A 17,825-nucleotide genomic window follows, 5' to 3' on the forward strand; every position below is an offset into this window, starting at 1 on the left:
GCTTTGTGGCAGCGTGAGAACTGCCAGTACAGCCTGCGTGGTACTGCTCGGTTACTGGCATTTTATCCCTCAACAGGTGATTGGCAGGTCCATGGAAGCTTTTTCTCTAATGAAAAACAATTTTAAATTTGTGTCCAAATACAAACACATCTAGAACTTTGGACACAGTATTTCTAGAAAAGTACTTTTTAGAAACCACATAAAGCTAACATGATCATCACTAGCTTTAAAACAACTCTGTATCTCTTCTACATTACCAGCAATAACAGGAATACTCACCACACGCTTGGCATTCAGCTATGGTATTTCTCAGAAAAGTGGTTTCTTTGACCTTGAGAATATAGAAAATAAATATTATTTAGGTACAGATAGTTTCAGTTTGCACCTGTCTGAGAGAATAACCATTAGTGCCCAAGATGCCACCCAAACCATGCAACATAGGTAATCTGTTTTAAATTAGATGCTCTTTGTACTCCATAAAATTAAAGATAACGGAAAATGGATGTACTTAGGTTCAGCCTTCATCAACAGGACCTTTAAAGGTCCAAAAGTCCTTGTTTGACCAAATGAATGTGCCACCAGCAATTCCAGTTCTGACACCCACCAGCAAGTGAAACAAACACAGTTTCAGTTTCATGCAACAGGCCCACAACTATCTAATAGTGGGCTAGGATGGCTTCTCTACTTCCTCACCAGACACTAAATTTTCTGGATCTGAATAAGCAAGCCCCTTACACTCCCACATTCAATGATCCTCCCTTGCAAGCACAGGGTACCAGGACCTATATGGTTATTTCCTCTCCATTGAGTCATGCCTCCAAGGCAATGAACTCTACACAGGAGTTTATTGCTTATGTGAAGTCTGCGCTGACTTATTCTGTGATTCTGTGACTCTTATCAAAGGGGCAAAATTGGGATATTTCACACTAAAGCCTCTATACAGTACCTGTTGTCTAAGAAGGTCTTTCACATCTCCCAGTATTTGGTTCATTTGCATCATTTGACCCATCAGCTGCCTGTTAAAATCACCTGCAGGGAAACAGCAATGGAAAACAGTACACAACTGTCCTGGGTTGAAGTGTATTCTATTACCATCCTCATGAGCTGTTGAAATCAGGTGGGGCAGTGTTTCCTTGCCTCCTCCCCCCAGACTATCTTTCTGTTAATGGCCCATCATTGTCCCACTGCATGACTCAGAGATAACTCCCTCCAGACTATCTTCTGTTAACGAGCCTAATCAACACTTGGCCTCATGACTCATTACCCTATTGTGAGATGCTCCACCCAGAGGGAGGAACCAAGCATCCCATCATGGATAGAATCTGGTACTCTGAGCACCAGAGACATTCTCTCCACTGGATTTGCAGAGGACAGGAGCTACACAGCCACCACTGGACTTTCTGAGGAAGAGCAGATCCCTTCTACTACAGGATCACCACTTCAGAGGACTGCAGCCACCATTCTACCAGACTGCTACTACCGCCCTGACCAACAGGGACTCAGGTTGTATCTTGACTCTGTCAGTGTTTTCTTTTACTTTCTTTTCCTTTTCTTTAATTTCCATTAAATTGTTATTCTGACTTGGTGCCTCCCACTGGTTTGTTTTCAAACTAGCACAACAACATAACTCTCCTTCATTTGCCATGGTAATTTATAAGATATAAGATGGAAACCCCATAAAGAGCCATGGAGGGCAGACATTACTGTTATGTAAGCCCTGTAGAAATCATCAGAGAGACAGTATTTATCTCAAATTTTATAATGTGATTTGCATGAACTTGAGGCTTTTCTGGACTGAGTTCCTTATATCCCACACAAACAGGCAAAGCAGAAAGCTCTCCACAGAGAGAAAAACAAGATCACAATTCTTCTACCATTACTTCAGTGTCAAGGCTCTCTAATGCAACTAAGGCCACCAGTGTTACTGGTTCCTCCCAGGCCTGAGACCAGCATCCCTAAGGGAAACTTCAGGATTTCAGAACTGGGTATTCATGATAACCTATTTGGGATAGGAGGGCAAGGTGAGGCCATGAAGCATATGTATATACAATGGGAAGATACCCTGCATAAGTCCATTCCATGTCATAGAATCAGAGTCATAGAATCATCAAGGTTGGAAGAGACCTTTAAGATCATGCAGTCTAACCAACCACCCAACACTACCACTGTGACCCCTAAACCCCTAAACCATCACCTAAGCACCAGATCCAGGCACCACCTGAACACCTCCAGGTAATTCCACCACCTCCCTGGGCAACCTATTCCAATGCCTGACTGCCCTAATAATGAAAAGATATTTCTAACATCTAGTCTGAATCTCCCCTGTCTCAGTTTAAGGCCATTTCCTGTTGTCATCCTACTGCAGGCATGGCAGAAGAGACCAGACCCCACCTGGCTATACCCTCCTTTCAGGTGGTTGTAGAAAGCAATGAAGTCTCCCTGAGCCTCCTCTTCTTGAGGCTAAACAAACCCAGCTCCCTTGGCTGTTCCTGAAATGACACATTTTCTACTCCTTTCACCAGCCTCGTTGCCCTTCGCTGGACACGCTCCAGCACCTCAATCTCATGTTTAAAGGGAGGGGCCCAAAGCTGAACACAGGATTTTAGGTGCGGCCTCACCAATGTCGAGTATAGGGGGTTGATTACTTCCCTGGTCCTGCTGGCACAGCACAGTTGTAACCACAAATGATTAATACATACTTTTCAAAGTGAAGTTACCCAGCTTTCTGAGCAAGCTCACTGTGAAGCTCTGAGAACACATCAACGATGCCTGCTCTGACAAAACAGTGCTTTTAGTAACTGCAGCAGTCACTTGGCTTTTCTTCTCAAAGGCAGCTCATCACACTGCACACAAGTTTATGGCTGCATTTGCTTCTGACAGGTGCACACTTTGTATGGACTCACAAAACATCTACTCAACACACTATGAACTCACACCAAAATCAGTCCTCAATACCAAGTAACAAATTAAAGACCTCTAAGACAAGATCAAAAATTACATCTGTAATAAGCCATAGGGAAGGACCAGATCAAACCCAAGATCTTCACAGGAGATTTTTATCTGTTAAATGAAATATTTGTTTTGAGCCAGTGACAGAGAAGAAGCAGAAAGTATGTTTAGCAGAGTAACTTGTAGTTGCTTCTGTTTGCGGCTTACTTCTGAATCTGTACCTCTCTCAAGAAGATACTTGTTTACATCTCTAAGTCTGTACTTAAAAACAAACTTCACAAATACATGCTCTTTCACAGTCTAGGCAGGCAGGATATTTTGATATTATGCCCAATAGCTTCAGGGAGGTTTATTCACATGTTATTTTTGGGAGTACTGAAAGCTTATATGAAAAATGCTTCTCTTAATGTTTACCTCATTGTTTTGTACTTCAAAGCATGTCTAACTGTTTCCAAACATTCTAGTGGGAACTGTCCAACTCCTCATGTACTATGTTCTCTTCATATTTTCTCATCAAAACACTGAACAAATTTAAAGAGTCAGGAATCACCTGTTCCACAGCCTGCCTCTGTTCTAGACCTAACTGTATTTTTGTATTTTTTGCTGTATTTTTGTTTTGGTGACAATAGCAGGATGTAATATCATGGGTATTTCAGAATCCCATAGTGGAACCTGGCACACAGGCTGTCAGGCCAGATGCTGGGGTCTATTCTTGTTTTATTTTTAAAACAAAGACTCATTTAGGCATTACTGATTGAAATCTGCAAAAAATTCTCAAGACTTCAGATGCTGTTTGTTGGCTAGCACCTAAATCAAAACCAGATTTATTCTGTAGTTAAGTTTTGCAGACTGCTGAACATTAAGGTGGACTAAACAGGTTATACTGCCTTGAACCTCATGTCCTGTGTGCAAATTTAGACGGCAGAGCAGAAACAGCTGAATACACCTGGTTTTGTTTTTAAATCTTCCATTAAAAGCATTTCCAAAAGTAGGCCCTACTTGCAGCAGAATGACCAGGGTTCAGGGATAATATTGTCCACAATATAGTGGACCCAGGAGCAAGCAGGTAAGCAAAAGGTACCAGCCTGAAGCTATACAGTTATCTGGCCCTTCCATGTAGCCTCTCTTATCCATACCCCATCCAATAAGGCAACTCCTCAATTCAGCTAGTCCCTCGCTCTATATTCTTGAGTTTTAACAATATGATTAACAGAACGGCTTTCACAGTAATAACTAAGCTCAGAGTATTACTGACCAACAGGAAACTGAAGTCCCTCTCTTTCTCTTGAAAGGATATTGCATCATAGAATCTAAGAATGGTTTGGATTGAAAAAAGACCCTTGAAGATCATCTAGTCCAACATCCTTGCCATGGTAGGGACGCATTTCACTAGACCAGAATGCTCACAGTCCCATCTAGCCTGGCCTTCAACACTTCCTGATGGGGCATCCACAGCTTCTCTGGGCAACCTGTTCAAGTATGGGCCCTGGATTTTGAGCAGGCAACCAGCTTCATTGCACAGCCAATTGGCCCAGGCATGTACAAACACTAGCCACCATGAAACACCTCACAGATATTTCTTCTACCTCTCTTGGTAACAACAGCTCTCTGGCTCAAGTAACACACTTTCCCACATCTGTGTCATTCAAATCCTGAAGTGTCATTCAAAGACAATGACATTCATAGAATCATAGAATAGCCAGAGTTGGAAGGGACTCATAAGGATCATTGGGTCAAATCCTGGCCTGGCATGGGACAACCCCAAGAATCACACCATGTGCATGAGAACATTGTCCAACTTCTTGAACTCTGGAAGATGGTGGTTTCTCATCCAGAGATCGAACCATGATTATAGTACAGATGATGGCTGACAACAAAAAAAGTTTCCGGTCAGCCTATAATCTTTCACCAAAGAAGCTGTACATACAAGTTGTATGTGGAATTAGGAAGAGGAAGGTTCCAAGTAAACAGAAGGAAATATTCCTCAGATATGTGATAAATTTCTTGCCAGGAGACATTCTTGACCATGCCTTCAAACCTGACTGGACAAATTCATGGATGAAAATATATTCTTGGACAAAAACATATATTGAGAACAAAACACAAAGACTTCACCTCTGAGTCAAGAGCTCTGAATACCATGAACTGCTGGAGAACAGTAAAGCATTCAGAGAAAACCACACTAAGACTCCATTCCATTATACTCTTGCCTGTGGGTCTATATTGACATTCTGTCTCTAAAAGCAACTTGGTTAAAAGAATCTTCGGTCTGGTGCAACACAGCTATTTTTTTTATACTTTGTCAGGTTCAGGCACCCTCCACAAACTAGACAACCTCCAAAGGTCCCTTCTGACCGGAATGATTTTGCGATGATCACATGCAGCACACTAATCTCATCTACCAAACCCAGTGCACTTTGCATTCTATTTTCCTACCCAACCAAAAAGATCCAAATATATATCTTCAGCCTGTGTCTGATCATCATAATCTCATCCCACTGCTTAGGTGTCTCAGCCTCAGCCTCAGCCTGTCTTCCCTCCCTGAACATCGAGGGAATGCTGCTGCCAAAGCAATGAGCAACAACCAGGCATGCAGTCAAATCCATGTACAGTTATTAAGGTCCAAAGCACTCCCAAGGATTTTCCAATTAATATGAAAGCACAAGCTTTTACCAAGATATTAGGTCTCACCCCTCCTACACAGCTAAGCATTTGCATTCCAGCTTTTCCTGGCAGTAGTCAAAATTGTCATTTTCTGATATATTACTGCCATAGAAGAGCATCATGAAGCATACACATGGTTCAAGGAAGCCAAGTTAAAATTGCTGTTGGAACACTCACCTTTTCTTTTGGTGGATTTGACTATGTAGGCTTTGAATGTATTTATGTGAGTTGTTTATTATTATTATTAATGATACTAATTCCACTTGAAAGTTAAAAGCAACTGAATTTGAGAGTCTAAGCCAGGTGGAGGCAGACACAGAGACAGTATCTCTCTGTATATTACCATTTGCATTATTGATCAGTGAGCAAAAAGTTACAAATGAGAAAGCTGCAAGTCTGTAATTTGGAAACTCGCTGTGAGAGAGCTGTCAGTTTTTGCAGAATAAATACTAAATTACCCTTCCGCATTCAAATGCCTGTTGATTTAGTGAAAAAGAGAGAGCTTTGAGGATATAACACTTTTTTTTACCTAAGTGTATATATGTTAAGAAGCAAGGAAATAGAAGTATGTGCAGCTAAGGATTTACACAGCTAAAAGGTAAACTAGATTTTGTTATGACTGCACACCACTGATGCCTATACTCATGTGACATATCCAGGATGCTCTCATAAAATTTCTGCATCTTATCTCTGTTCTTATCAAAAGCAGCAATGCTGCAGCGTTGGGTTTGGCAGAGGGGACAGGAAAGGGTACAAGAGAGAGAATGTATCATGGATCCTATTTCAAACCTTGAACTGAGTTTCCTTCCTGTAGTTGTCATGTATTAACATATTGCATGTACAGTGTGAACCCATTCTTCTCCTTCACATCCAGAGCAGAAAGACAGATGGACAGGGACTAGAAGGACTACAGATGGGACAGTCTAGCACAGGTTTTCTGAGTCCAGAGGTCAGGAAGCACCCTCACCTAACATAGGGGATTGCATTAAGTCCCTGGGGCCCTGCAGGGATCTCAGTAGCCTCCGCTTCTTCCTTTCCTTTCTCTTCCCAGCTCAGTCTCCACAATGCTCAGCACAGGTAGAAAAGGAATTGGTTTTGAATCAACGTCCCCTTCAGCAGGTGACAAAAGCCTTGGTTAAATTGTGGCAGGACTAGTGGCTACTCTGCAATGGCTTTTCCCACATAGACCTACAGCCTCTGTAGCCATGGCACAAACATTTTCTTCAGTCTCCTGCAAGCTTCTTCACACCTTTTTCCTCCCCTCTGGGGGACAGTCCAGTGCTCAACAAGAGCTGAATACTGTCAGTGTGAAAGAGTACATGGGTAGGTCTTGCTACTCCATTCATCTACCTTTCATACAGCCTGTAGCAATGTATCCCATTTAGCACTACTTTCCATCTGCAATTGTTTGCAATTTGAATACTTAAAATATTAAGCTGACACAAACGGATCATCATCACAAAAATTTGACTTCCAAATTATGCTAAAAATCCTCTTTCAATCATTACAGACTTGTCTTTCACTAAAACAACAATTCATTGCTTTATCACCAGCAACAGTGACTGTTTTCTCTCCAAACTGAGCTATTTATAAAACATTTACAGGAAATTGTCATAGCTATAATTTAGTCAAATAATTGTTATTATTTGACTGAAGGCTTCTTCACATTTACCATATTCATCACATTAGCTTCCTTGCACTGGTGTCATTAGGAATAATTTTAACTCCCAGTTGCAGACCTTACCAGTGTACTGAGGTACAGGCTCAATTTGTTGAAGAAAACAATCCTGCAGGTTTCCCACTTCCGCAAGCGTTCCTCCAGTTACCAGCTTCAGCTCGTCTAGTGTATCCTGGGCTCACAAGAAAAACAGAGCTCACAGTTCTGGTACAACAATAGGAAAAAAATGAAATATCAGACACAGTAAATTAATTTTTTTAAGAGAGGTAGTCCATTTCCTACGCATGCAGGGCTTCAATGCCGTTCCCTTCAGGTCCATCCATCACTATTTGAACTGTAAAAAATCTCTAATCTTTGCCTTGCAGATTTTCACATAGCTGTGGTTTTATTTCAAACTTTTTTTTACTGTTACAGTTCCTATGATCTCACACACTAGGAAGTTCACATAGTTCTGTATCTGTGACATATGATTTTTTTAAGTGCATCCAAAACAGTCTTTTTTCCTTTTTCCTCTCCTCTCAAACAGGTACATATATTCATGTCAGGAATATGGGCACCTCAGTCATTCTCCATAAAAATAGGCTCACTTTCAAGCCTGTAATGAAACAAAGTGGGCAACCTTGGGGGCAGAATGCCATTGCACCTTATAGTAAGTATTTTTGATTAACGATCATTGAAGATGTTGTGGGAGACACTGTTTATCTTGGATGGCTGACAGGGAGATGACAGGAAGCTTTATCCACTCCTGGATTGCAGACAGAGGAAGAAAAGCTACTGCAGTCAAACAGACGAGGGTTGCACTCCGGCACCACAAGAGTCCCCCCTTTCTTTTGTCTTTTTTAGTCTCTTGGCATATCATGAAGAGGAAAGCCACATACACAGACAAGCTCTGCTCATACAGGACAGCTGTAAGAAGCCAGTGAAACACTGCCCCTACTGCATTAGCTAAGTCCTTACAAAAAGTTCAGTCCCCAAAAAACAACTAGATTGAAGTGAAGGAGGCAGTATTTTTTGGATTTTAATAAAAAAGCTAAAAATTGTGTTTAAAAAAAATAGCATAATTATTACAGGGGTCATGTAAGCTAAGATTTCACCTGCTCCATAGGGAACTTTTATTTACATTTATTTCACAACTTAATATTAAAGTATTACTGTACAGAGCTTGGCTGCTGTGAAGATTGAGGTTTGAATTCAGCGATTCAGAGGATCACTGGTGATCCCTCTAAGTGCTCAGCCTGCTCCCAGTTCCCATGCTCACCTGTGGCTTCTCCTGAAGAGTGCGCAACTCAATTGCCACCACCTTCTGAGACAGCGCTGAAAATGGTTTTGGCAGGTCCTCAATGGCACCTACTTGCAGGCAGTCCAGATACAATTCTATTGTGCTCAATCCCTGCTGCAGGCCACTCAGCCACAAGATGACACCATGGGGTTTCCCATCGGCCAGCTGGATGTTGCTAAAGATCACGGAATTCAGCCTTCCATCATTCTTCAGATAGCGCAGCACCGCTAGGACAAAATACACAGAAGGACTATTAGAGGGTAGCAGATAGCCCAAGGCTGATCAAGGAAGATCCTGTGGAAATCTGCAATTGCTCTGGTATTTTTCCACATGTCCGCTTTAGTAAATTCATCCCATATGTAGACATAATGGTAATAACAAATGGGACATTGACTTTCAAAGCAGCACTAGCAGGATGCTTGTGTGACTCCCTATTTGTAAAGCTCTGTTGCCTGTGCTGAGCTTGCCTCTGCTTTGTCCAGGCCTCTCTAAATGGCTTAAACAAAGTCACTTTACAAGCCATAATGTGCTAAAATGAAAGTGGTAAAGTTATAGGGTGTAGCAGGCAGCCTGCAATCAGCACTTCAGTATGTACATATCTGATAGACCCAGAAATACTCTGTAGCAGAAGTGTACAACTAAAACGTCTATTTCAGTGATGCATACCACATACAGTGAAGCCACCTAAGAGTGTATCCAAATGCATAATTAAAAACCAAAGGAAGCATGTTTCCAAGCCAATAACCTGCACTTCTCTGTAAAAAACACTCAGTAAAACCAAAATATAATGCAGAAAAGGCATAGTCCACTCCTAGAGATCACTAAGCCTCCTCTCAACTCTTTTTAAAAGCATTAGTGACTGACCTACCTGATAAAAATTCTCATTTTACTAAGTAAAATTCACCATCAAAAAAACCCACAACAGCAGACAAACAAATACTCTTACAATAAATATTCACTGAGCAATATTGAAAAAAAAGTCTCTTTCCTAAGGAAATTGGATCAGTAAGCTAGGGTCTGTGAGCCAGATCTCTAAGACCAGCTAGCTAGTTCTCTCCACAAAATCTCTCCCTGGCTCTTCAACTGCATATCTGCAGAAGCAATGAGCTGAACGCATCTGGACAGTGTATAACTACCCTGCGACATCAGATAGACCTTGTTTCAAAGATCCCCCCGATCACCAGCCAACAGTCCCTTATTTCCTGATCATAACAGTTATGTGCATGAGGAATCAAGCTGCACAAACACCAGGCATCTAAACATTTATGTGCTGGCTTTTGCTGAAGTCTGAAATTCACAGAGGGCTGCTACAGTTGCATCAAGTGAGAGCTCACAAATGGCCTGACACTAAGTCAACCAAAAATTGTGGATATAGTGGAGGTAAAAGCTCTTACTATCTTCAGACATAGTAACACCTACTTACTGAAACTATCCAATTTCTATTCATTAAACAACCTCCCTTTCCATCTTTCCACTACTAATACAATTGCTTTGATGCTATATCTGTTTGTTGGTGACCTCCCAACTCAGTGAGCACATGCTCCCTAAAATTTTTGTAATTCCTCAGTCTAATGATTAAAAAAACCCCAGATTTATACCAGCATGAGTGGGGCAGGGTATGTCTCCATCTTTGAAGTCTGCACTAGTGTTAGAGCCTCAGCAGCTGTGATCAATATAAGGAATGTTTTCACTGCTGTCTATGTCAAAACACTGCCAGAGCTGAGATTTCTGCAAAGGTGCATGAGGTCACCAGTAACTCGCTAAAAGGTAGCATTTCTTGGCAAACTCAAAGATCTGGCAAGACAGAGTACACTGCAAGCATTTTATTTATGTGAATATTATGCATGCCTGGTCATATAAAAACAAGGTCTTTGGATCTGGGCCCTGCATTCAGAGTGACCAAGCACAACAGTAGCCTAGAGAAAGAAAGAGGAGATGGAGGCAGGGCCCAGAACAGACCCTGCCAGAATAGTTTCAGGACAAGGAGCAATCAGGCTTGGAAGGAGGATCAAGTATTCTTTCCTCAGCCAAAGCCAAAAAGTCATCTGGTAAACTAGAGTAGGCTTTTGAAGAGAGATTTTCTTGGATCACAGCCTCCACCTCTTAAGATTTAACTCATCCAAGGCCCTGCAGTACATTTGCTGCTTGAATATTTGACAGATATTCATGAGAGTGTCACCTGAACTGATAAAGAAACAAATTTTCAATTAAAATAGGAGATGCTTCACAGAATTGTTAAATTGCAACACTTCTGTGCACTAACTGCTGTTTGCTCCATGAAGGAGTAATTTTAAAAGGATAAGAAATCCATGGATGCTATCTGCGTCTGAAAGGCACAATTGTCTACCATAAGTTTAGCTGTTAACTCAGTAAGTCAGACCTGTGCTTTTAAAAACATTTAGGGGTTACAAACATGTTACTATCAGTTATACCACAACAGAACCAGAATATGAGGCAACCATTGAGAACAAAACTCTTAAATGTGACATTTCAGAGTATAACTAAGGCCTGTTTTGAGCTCCTTAGGTCAGATTTAGGTGCTGGAAATACCATACAGAGAAAGCACTACGCATTCTTTCGAAACCATAGATATTAAGACTGCATTTTGCTGAGATGCCAATACTGGTCCACCGCTTAAGCGATGATGTTCAGTCTCGAGAGGATCATACACATCTCACACACTCCATACTTGCAGTGCACATGACAATCTCCTGGATGCAGTTTAACTTACTGTATGAAGTAGCCATATGGGATCCCTAACACGTCCAGAGAAATCACATGTGAAAACACTGCCTACCACTTGCTCACTGCCATATGCCTTGAACAAGGTGCTCTAAAGTAATAAGGAGGCAAAGAAATCCAATGAACATTCTTGCTCTAAAAAGCCTCCCTCTCTTTGGTCAATTCTTTACATCAATCTGAAGGTCAATCCTTTACATAAGATAGGTTATAGATGTCCCCCATCTACTCAACACTGGTCATTGACAGGACAAGTTGCTTCATGCTGCTTATCCATGTGCCACTGTTTTGTTTGTCCTGCCACAGATGCTTCTCAAACACCAACCTACTGAAGACAAAACTGAAAGAAACCATGTAACCTTCCACCAGAAACACTTTAACAGACTTAAGAGGCTGTCAGTAACCATCAGACACGCAGAGATTTTTGAAAATCAGAGTCTGATATGTTCAAACTTGTATGTATATAGACGCATTTGTGCATACACATATGCATTCCTATACATTTACACACATAATTGTGCGTTGTGTGATGGGGAGAGAGGGAGTACGTGTAATCTATAATTTATTTATCAATTAAGTAAGTCAGTGTTAGGAATCGTATTACACTTATTAATAAGGCTGTGTGACCATGTATTACCCATTCCCAAAACACCCATAGCTCTTATTCCCTTACCTCAGAAGGATTTTGGCAGACCTGATAAAACTACTGATGTTTTATCTAACTCATTCCCCAATAATGTACAATAAAAAGGTGTGCTTTTGTTCTTTTGCAGCATATTGAGTAATTCCCCTATGTATAAACTGAAATTTCTCCTTAGAATTTCACAGTATAATCGATTCAGCTAATCACTCAGTAGCAAATTACTATAGCAGTGGTGAAGTCAATGCAGGAACAACAATGTACAAAATTCAACAATCTTTCATTGAACCTTAAATTTGTAGTATATCCTAGATCTGGTTTAGAGATCAATGAAACTCTCTATTTCTAAAACTGCTGCAGTTCCTACTCTGACTCCTGATTAACTAATTCCAAGAAATAAAGAACAAACACTTTATTTCACCCAACAGATCTCAAAAGTGCCAGGAATATTTGTCTTGCATAGTCACATCTAACCTCCAGGGTCATCGGAACAAGAACCTGCCTTTCATATGCATGAGGCAGCATGTGCGTGTGTCCCTCACATTCCTGAGTAATAAGAACCAGTGATTGTCCCTAGGGGAAAAAGGAAAAAAGAAAAGGAAAAGGAAAAGACCAAGCCAAATTGACTCTTTCTCCATATTCCATGTTTTTCTCCTCCTTTCTCAGCACTGGTCAGAGTAAGCACCACAGCTGAGTTGAGATACCAGCTGATTGTCAGGTCAGCTTCCCCTTGCCAAGAGAGAGAAGCATCAAGGAGACGAAGGAAAGAGATGAAGGAGTGAGAGGGGATGTGAAAGGTGACAGCATGCAACAGGAATGACTCAAGCACAAAGGTTAATCACACAGTTGTCAACATTCATCTATCACACACCAGTAACTATGGATCCAACACCACTTCTACCATATACATTCCAAACAACTCACCTTTACTCATCCGTCCCATCACCGTAAATTCAAAATACTTGCTGTTATCAGCTGATGAATATAGGCCAAAAACAGTGGCTGTGCTCTTTGGCTGCAGTTTGAATGTTGAGAGCAAGTACACTTCATTCAGCATAGGATCCCCAAATGCTTGTTGCAAGAAGTTCAGTACCACTCGCTTGTTGGAATAAGGAAGAAGATCAAAAACTGGGGAAAAAAAAAATCAGATTTCAACAGCAAATTAAATATAATAATGACCAAAGAAGAATGTGATTTGACGCCACATATTGAATGCTGTACACTCTTCATACGGAAACTCTGATCTACCTAAAATAAAAAATTATCAGTATGATGATCATCTGTAAAGATCAAGAAATTCAAACCCCTGGCACTGGAAGTGATATTTTAAGCAATCTGGTCTAGTGAAACATGTCCTCACATATGCAGGGAGTTTGGACTAGATGGTGCCTGCCAGCTACAACTATTCTATGATTCTATCAAAATATCTATAACTTGTTGCAACTGATACTATTTTAGCAACTTTTATTTTTCAAAGGCATTATTGATAAGTTACTAACATAGAAATATCTAGTCTTCAAATTGAGGTACTCAAATACTTTCAGGTAGATCTCCAAAGTTCTTCTCTTCTGAGGATTCACCTCAACAGAAAGCTCTTTAACCTATTTCTGCTATCATAAATTCAGATGCTTGTGTTCACATATCAATTAGGTAAGGATTCAGCATTAAAATTTTCAGCCAGATTTCCAGAGTGCTGATCCTTTGATAGCATTTGCAGGGCACCAATTAAAATGCCAAAAAGCCAGGTAAGCAACATAATGTTCACAGCCTTCTTCTCATTTCACTGACTTTTCAGAATATATATTATATAAATAAGACTCATCCTTCCCTTCTGGCACAGAAAACAAAGAAATACAGGCCTCACAAAAAACCAAATGAAACCAAAAACCACAAACCCTGAAGGCATAGTGAAAGCTGTTTCAAATTTTTATATTAGTTTTTCCACAATGCATCAGCAAAGGGTCTATGATTTTACACATACGTATGTCAGTTATGTTTCTTATGGCACTGAAACAACAAACTGGGGTTTTCCTCAATGTTCCTAAATCCACAACATCTCCAAACTCAATAGACTCTTCTGTTAGGTTTTTTGATTATCTCCTATTCCAACTCACTGCAATTAAAGCAGTATACATATTATACCCTAGCAAAGTAGTCTGATAAATTATTATGCACAAGTGTTATTTAATACCAGGCAGGTGGCAAAGGCATATGACAGCATACTGTAACTTAGCTTGATTCAAACCCATGGTTGTACTAGTAAGTTTAGTTTCCCAGGCTGAAAAAACACTGGTGGACCTTTGCAGATGAGCCTTGCCTACACAGCACAACCCCAAAGCTCTTGTTGTCTTCTAAGGTGATGAGGCCATCCTACCATTCCAGTGTTTCCATATGCTACAGACAGGAAAAGACTGAAGAGCACTTGAAGGACAAACACATGGGCACACAGACCTTCCCACAGATATGTGGGAAACCCTGCTCCCTTATACTAGAGTGGGTTCATGCTGCTCCCATCACTCATTCTGAAGCATCCATTCATCTAGACACTAACATTATTTCTACAAAAGAGAAAAAATGAAGACCTTTTTCCCTTCATTTCGTGAAGTCATTGAAATAATCTCTGAACTCTACACTTCTATTCTAAGGACCTCATGAATCTACAGAGAATTTTCACAACACAATACAAAAAATATCTGGCCCTTGATTTGCATGCACTAGTGTCCCAGTTTGAGACTGTTTAATACTGTTGTCAAACAACTAAGAAAAATATATCTAAGGTGGACCTGGTCAAAACACTTCTCTTTCACTCAGTTCAGATTTACAGCATGCCAGGACAACCACTGCTCCTACTGAAACCAGTGACAGGGACAGCAGAAGCAAAGGGCTGGATATTTCATCATATTTAGCGCAGAAAGAGCAAAGCAACTGCCCATGCAAGAGATTGAAATGCAACTCACTGCTCTGTACAACAGCATTTTACAAGTAATCACCATTCATAAAATAGAGCTGTTTCCTCAGCTGGAGCAATGCAATACAATACCAAAGACTTTGAGGGCACAAAATATAGCTATATATTTTGTTCAGTTCAAGGTCTATTGGCTGAACTTCTATCAACTTCTTCAATACTCATTAATCAATGCTAGAGTCACTTAAGAATATTACAAAAGCAATGACTAAATACTGTGAAACATCTAACATTACAAAAAACATTTACTGAAATTGTTGTAATTTGCATATGTAAGTGAATACTTAAATTGGTTTGGCAGTTGTGTTCCACAAACCACAGTGCTTCAGCCAGATCCTTCAGTACCATGTTACCAAACCCTTTCCTGGGATATCTTCACTGACCAGCATGTGGAAGCACTCCATGACCAGATCCATCCTTAAGCACAGCTTGCACATATGGTAGCAAATGCAGCCAGCAGAAGAATGAGTGGGTTATGAAAATTCATTTTACATCCTTAGCAGAGTTGGCAGAGAGAGACAGCTCTTAGCCATTATAGAGACAATTATTTGTTTGGAAGGAACAGGGAAAAAAAGTTCCACAAAGATTTCATGTTTTATTTTTTGAAGAACCTCATCTCTTTGCTCCTCTCAGTGGAAAGGTAGACTTGAAAGCAAATGTACAGAATAGGACTGCCAAAGCTGAAAGGCACAAGCAGCTGGTTTCAATCCATGCAATGGATTGAAAACTCCAACATGCCTTCATGCCTTCAAGCACGAGTGCACATACCCACTAGGCTAAACTGAGCCTGCTTGTGAGACAGATCAGGAATTCTCTCCTCCACCTTCCTTCTGGGGATTTTAGAATAGAGCTGCTCACCCTTCTAGCCAAATGCTAACAAGGGATGAGCTACATGGTGAGACAGTGGCAAACCCCGCTTTGGAAATCTGCCCAAAACCATCAAGGCTAGCTTTTCAGATGAGAGCTAGAAGATTTGATGGGAAGTGCTAGGACAAGGAGGCATGAAGGAGTGAAATTAGTGACACAGGAGAGCATGGAACTCAAAACACCCCTTCTTTCCCCTAACTCTGTTGCCATGTCACACCAGCTTTTTAAGACCACCCAAGGCTGTTCTCTGGTGACACCTAATCATAACTGTAGATGTAAACACTGTCCACTGCTGTTCAGCACTTTTCAAGGTAATTATTAATGACTTAGACACCTGGAGTGAAATCCTAACCCCTGCCACAACAATTTCCCACTGACCCCAAGAAGCGTCCCTTGTTGAGAGTGGAGTTTTTCACTGGCTGCTGCCCCTGACAAGTTAGAAATCGGTCTTGTTTTTTTAATTCGGTAATACGCGACTTGTCATTACAACAATTTTCTGAAATGTTTTTACATCATAAAGGTCTTCAACAAAGGCTTTTGGAAATGCAGCTGTATTGTTGTGATCGGCTGTCTTTTAGATCTGCTTAAGTAATAACCGATTGAAGTGTCAAACATCATTCTGTAAGGCAGTGGAGGGGGTTAAAAATGTAGCGAAAATCACAAGCAGCTTTAATGCTCCTGGAGTAGCACGAAGTTGCACTAACTGCTGTACTCGGCAGCCGGGCTGGTTCCATTCACAAGGTGCTACCGCAGAGCGATACCACCCACTTAACTCAAGCTCTAAAATACAGCGGCTCCTGACTTACTACGTGCATAATATTGCCACAGCAATGCTGGGTTTAGAAGTATGAGTTTTCCTATGAACTTTTACTATGTAGTAGTTTTCTCAAAGAATTTTCACGGCTTAGACATTCACTTCTCATTTAGGAGAACTTCCAGCCGAGAAAGGGCTATTCAGATGCTCCACGCACCTACCAGCACACCTACAAAAACACCTTTTGCAAGCTGCATGGAGGCGACTGACAGCGGCTGCACCGCCATCTCCTCCGGTCCCCACCGCTAGTCCGGCGGGGCAGTGCGGCGGCGGGGCGGCTCCGCGGGTGGGCTCCGCGCCCCGACGGGCAGCGAGCGGCGGCTCCCGCTGCCCGCCACGGCTCCGGCTCCCCTGGCACCTGCAGAGGTGTTCCCTTTCGCTGCCCGGCAGAGCTCCCGGCGGAGGGCAGGAGACGGGACACTGCAAGCCCAGAGCCAGAGGGAAAAGGAGAGGGCACTCCATCCCGGGGCGCGGGACCCTTACCTCGGGGGGCGGGCGCGGCGGCGCGGCCCGGGCACAGCTGCAGGGCGAGCGGCAGCAGCAGCAGCGCGGCGCCGCGCTCGCACCCCATGGCGGCTGCGGGCCGGGCAGGGCGGCGAGGGACGGCCGCCACTCCACGCCGGACCCCGCCGTTTAACGGGGGCGGCCCCGGGGCCGGGCACGGCCGGCGGCAGGCGGCGGGCCATTGGCCGGGGCTCCCCGCGGAAGGCGGGCGGGGGCTGCGGCGGGGGACGGCCGAGCGCTGGGGTGGACCAGGAGGGAGCGCGCCGTCGGGTCCCGAGCGGAACCGGCACCAGTGGGGGTGGCTCGGACAAAGCCGGACATCCTGGTGACGCCCCCCAAAATCAACACCTGTGGGGACCCTGGCTGGAGTTTGCCCTTTGAGGAGTCCTGGAAACTGAAGTGTTTTTAATGGCTTTAAATTAATAGTTGCAGAATTGGTTAGGTAGGAAAAGACCTTTAAGATCATGAAGTCCAGTGGTTAATAAACAGATATGCTTACTACCAGTCACAAGAAGATGGCCCCAAAAATAAACTGGGTGTGCTTTAAGAGCCAGGTAAGAGTTCTGTAAGTTCAGGAGGGACAGCAAGTCCAGCGCTGTTGCAAGCAGCCCTTCAGAGAACCACCAGCCTGGTGAGGGATGTAGAGGAGTGTCAGAAGCACGAAGATAATGCAGCCCTATCCACCCAGTCCTGCTGACTGCAGGATGCTTAACTTTGAGATTGGAA

At 42.3% G+C, this 17,825-nt stretch overlaps 1 protein-coding gene across 1 annotated transcript in view; it reads right to left on the reverse strand.

The window, feature by feature from the left end:
- Positions 1–17,212, reverse strand: part of THBS4 (thrombospondin 4) — a 41,249-nt gene extending 24,037 nt beyond the window's left edge. Inside the window, exons 1-6 of the mRNA XM_069001597.1 lie at positions 17,079–17,212; positions 12,874–13,077; positions 8,550–8,797; positions 7,358–7,463; positions 947–1,029; positions 280–331 (exon numbers count right to left, since the gene is read on the reverse strand). Of these exons, the coding sequence (XP_068857698.1) occupies positions 280–331; positions 947–1,029; positions 7,358–7,463; positions 8,550–8,797; positions 12,874–13,077; positions 17,079–17,166 (781 nt within the window). The 5' untranslated portion in view covers positions 17,167–17,212. The remainder of the gene's footprint in view (positions 1–279; positions 332–946; positions 1,030–7,357; positions 7,464–8,549; positions 8,798–12,873; positions 13,078–17,078) is intronic.
- Between the last annotated feature and the right edge of the window lie 613 nt (positions 17,213–17,825).

Source organism: Aphelocoma coerulescens (assembly GCF_041296385.1).
Source record: "Aphelocoma coerulescens isolate FSJ_1873_10779 chromosome Z unlocalized genomic scaffold, UR_Acoe_1.0 ChrZ, whole genome shotgun sequence".
NCBI classification, from domain to species: domain Eukaryota; kingdom Metazoa; phylum Chordata; class Aves; order Passeriformes; family Corvidae; genus Aphelocoma; species Aphelocoma coerulescens.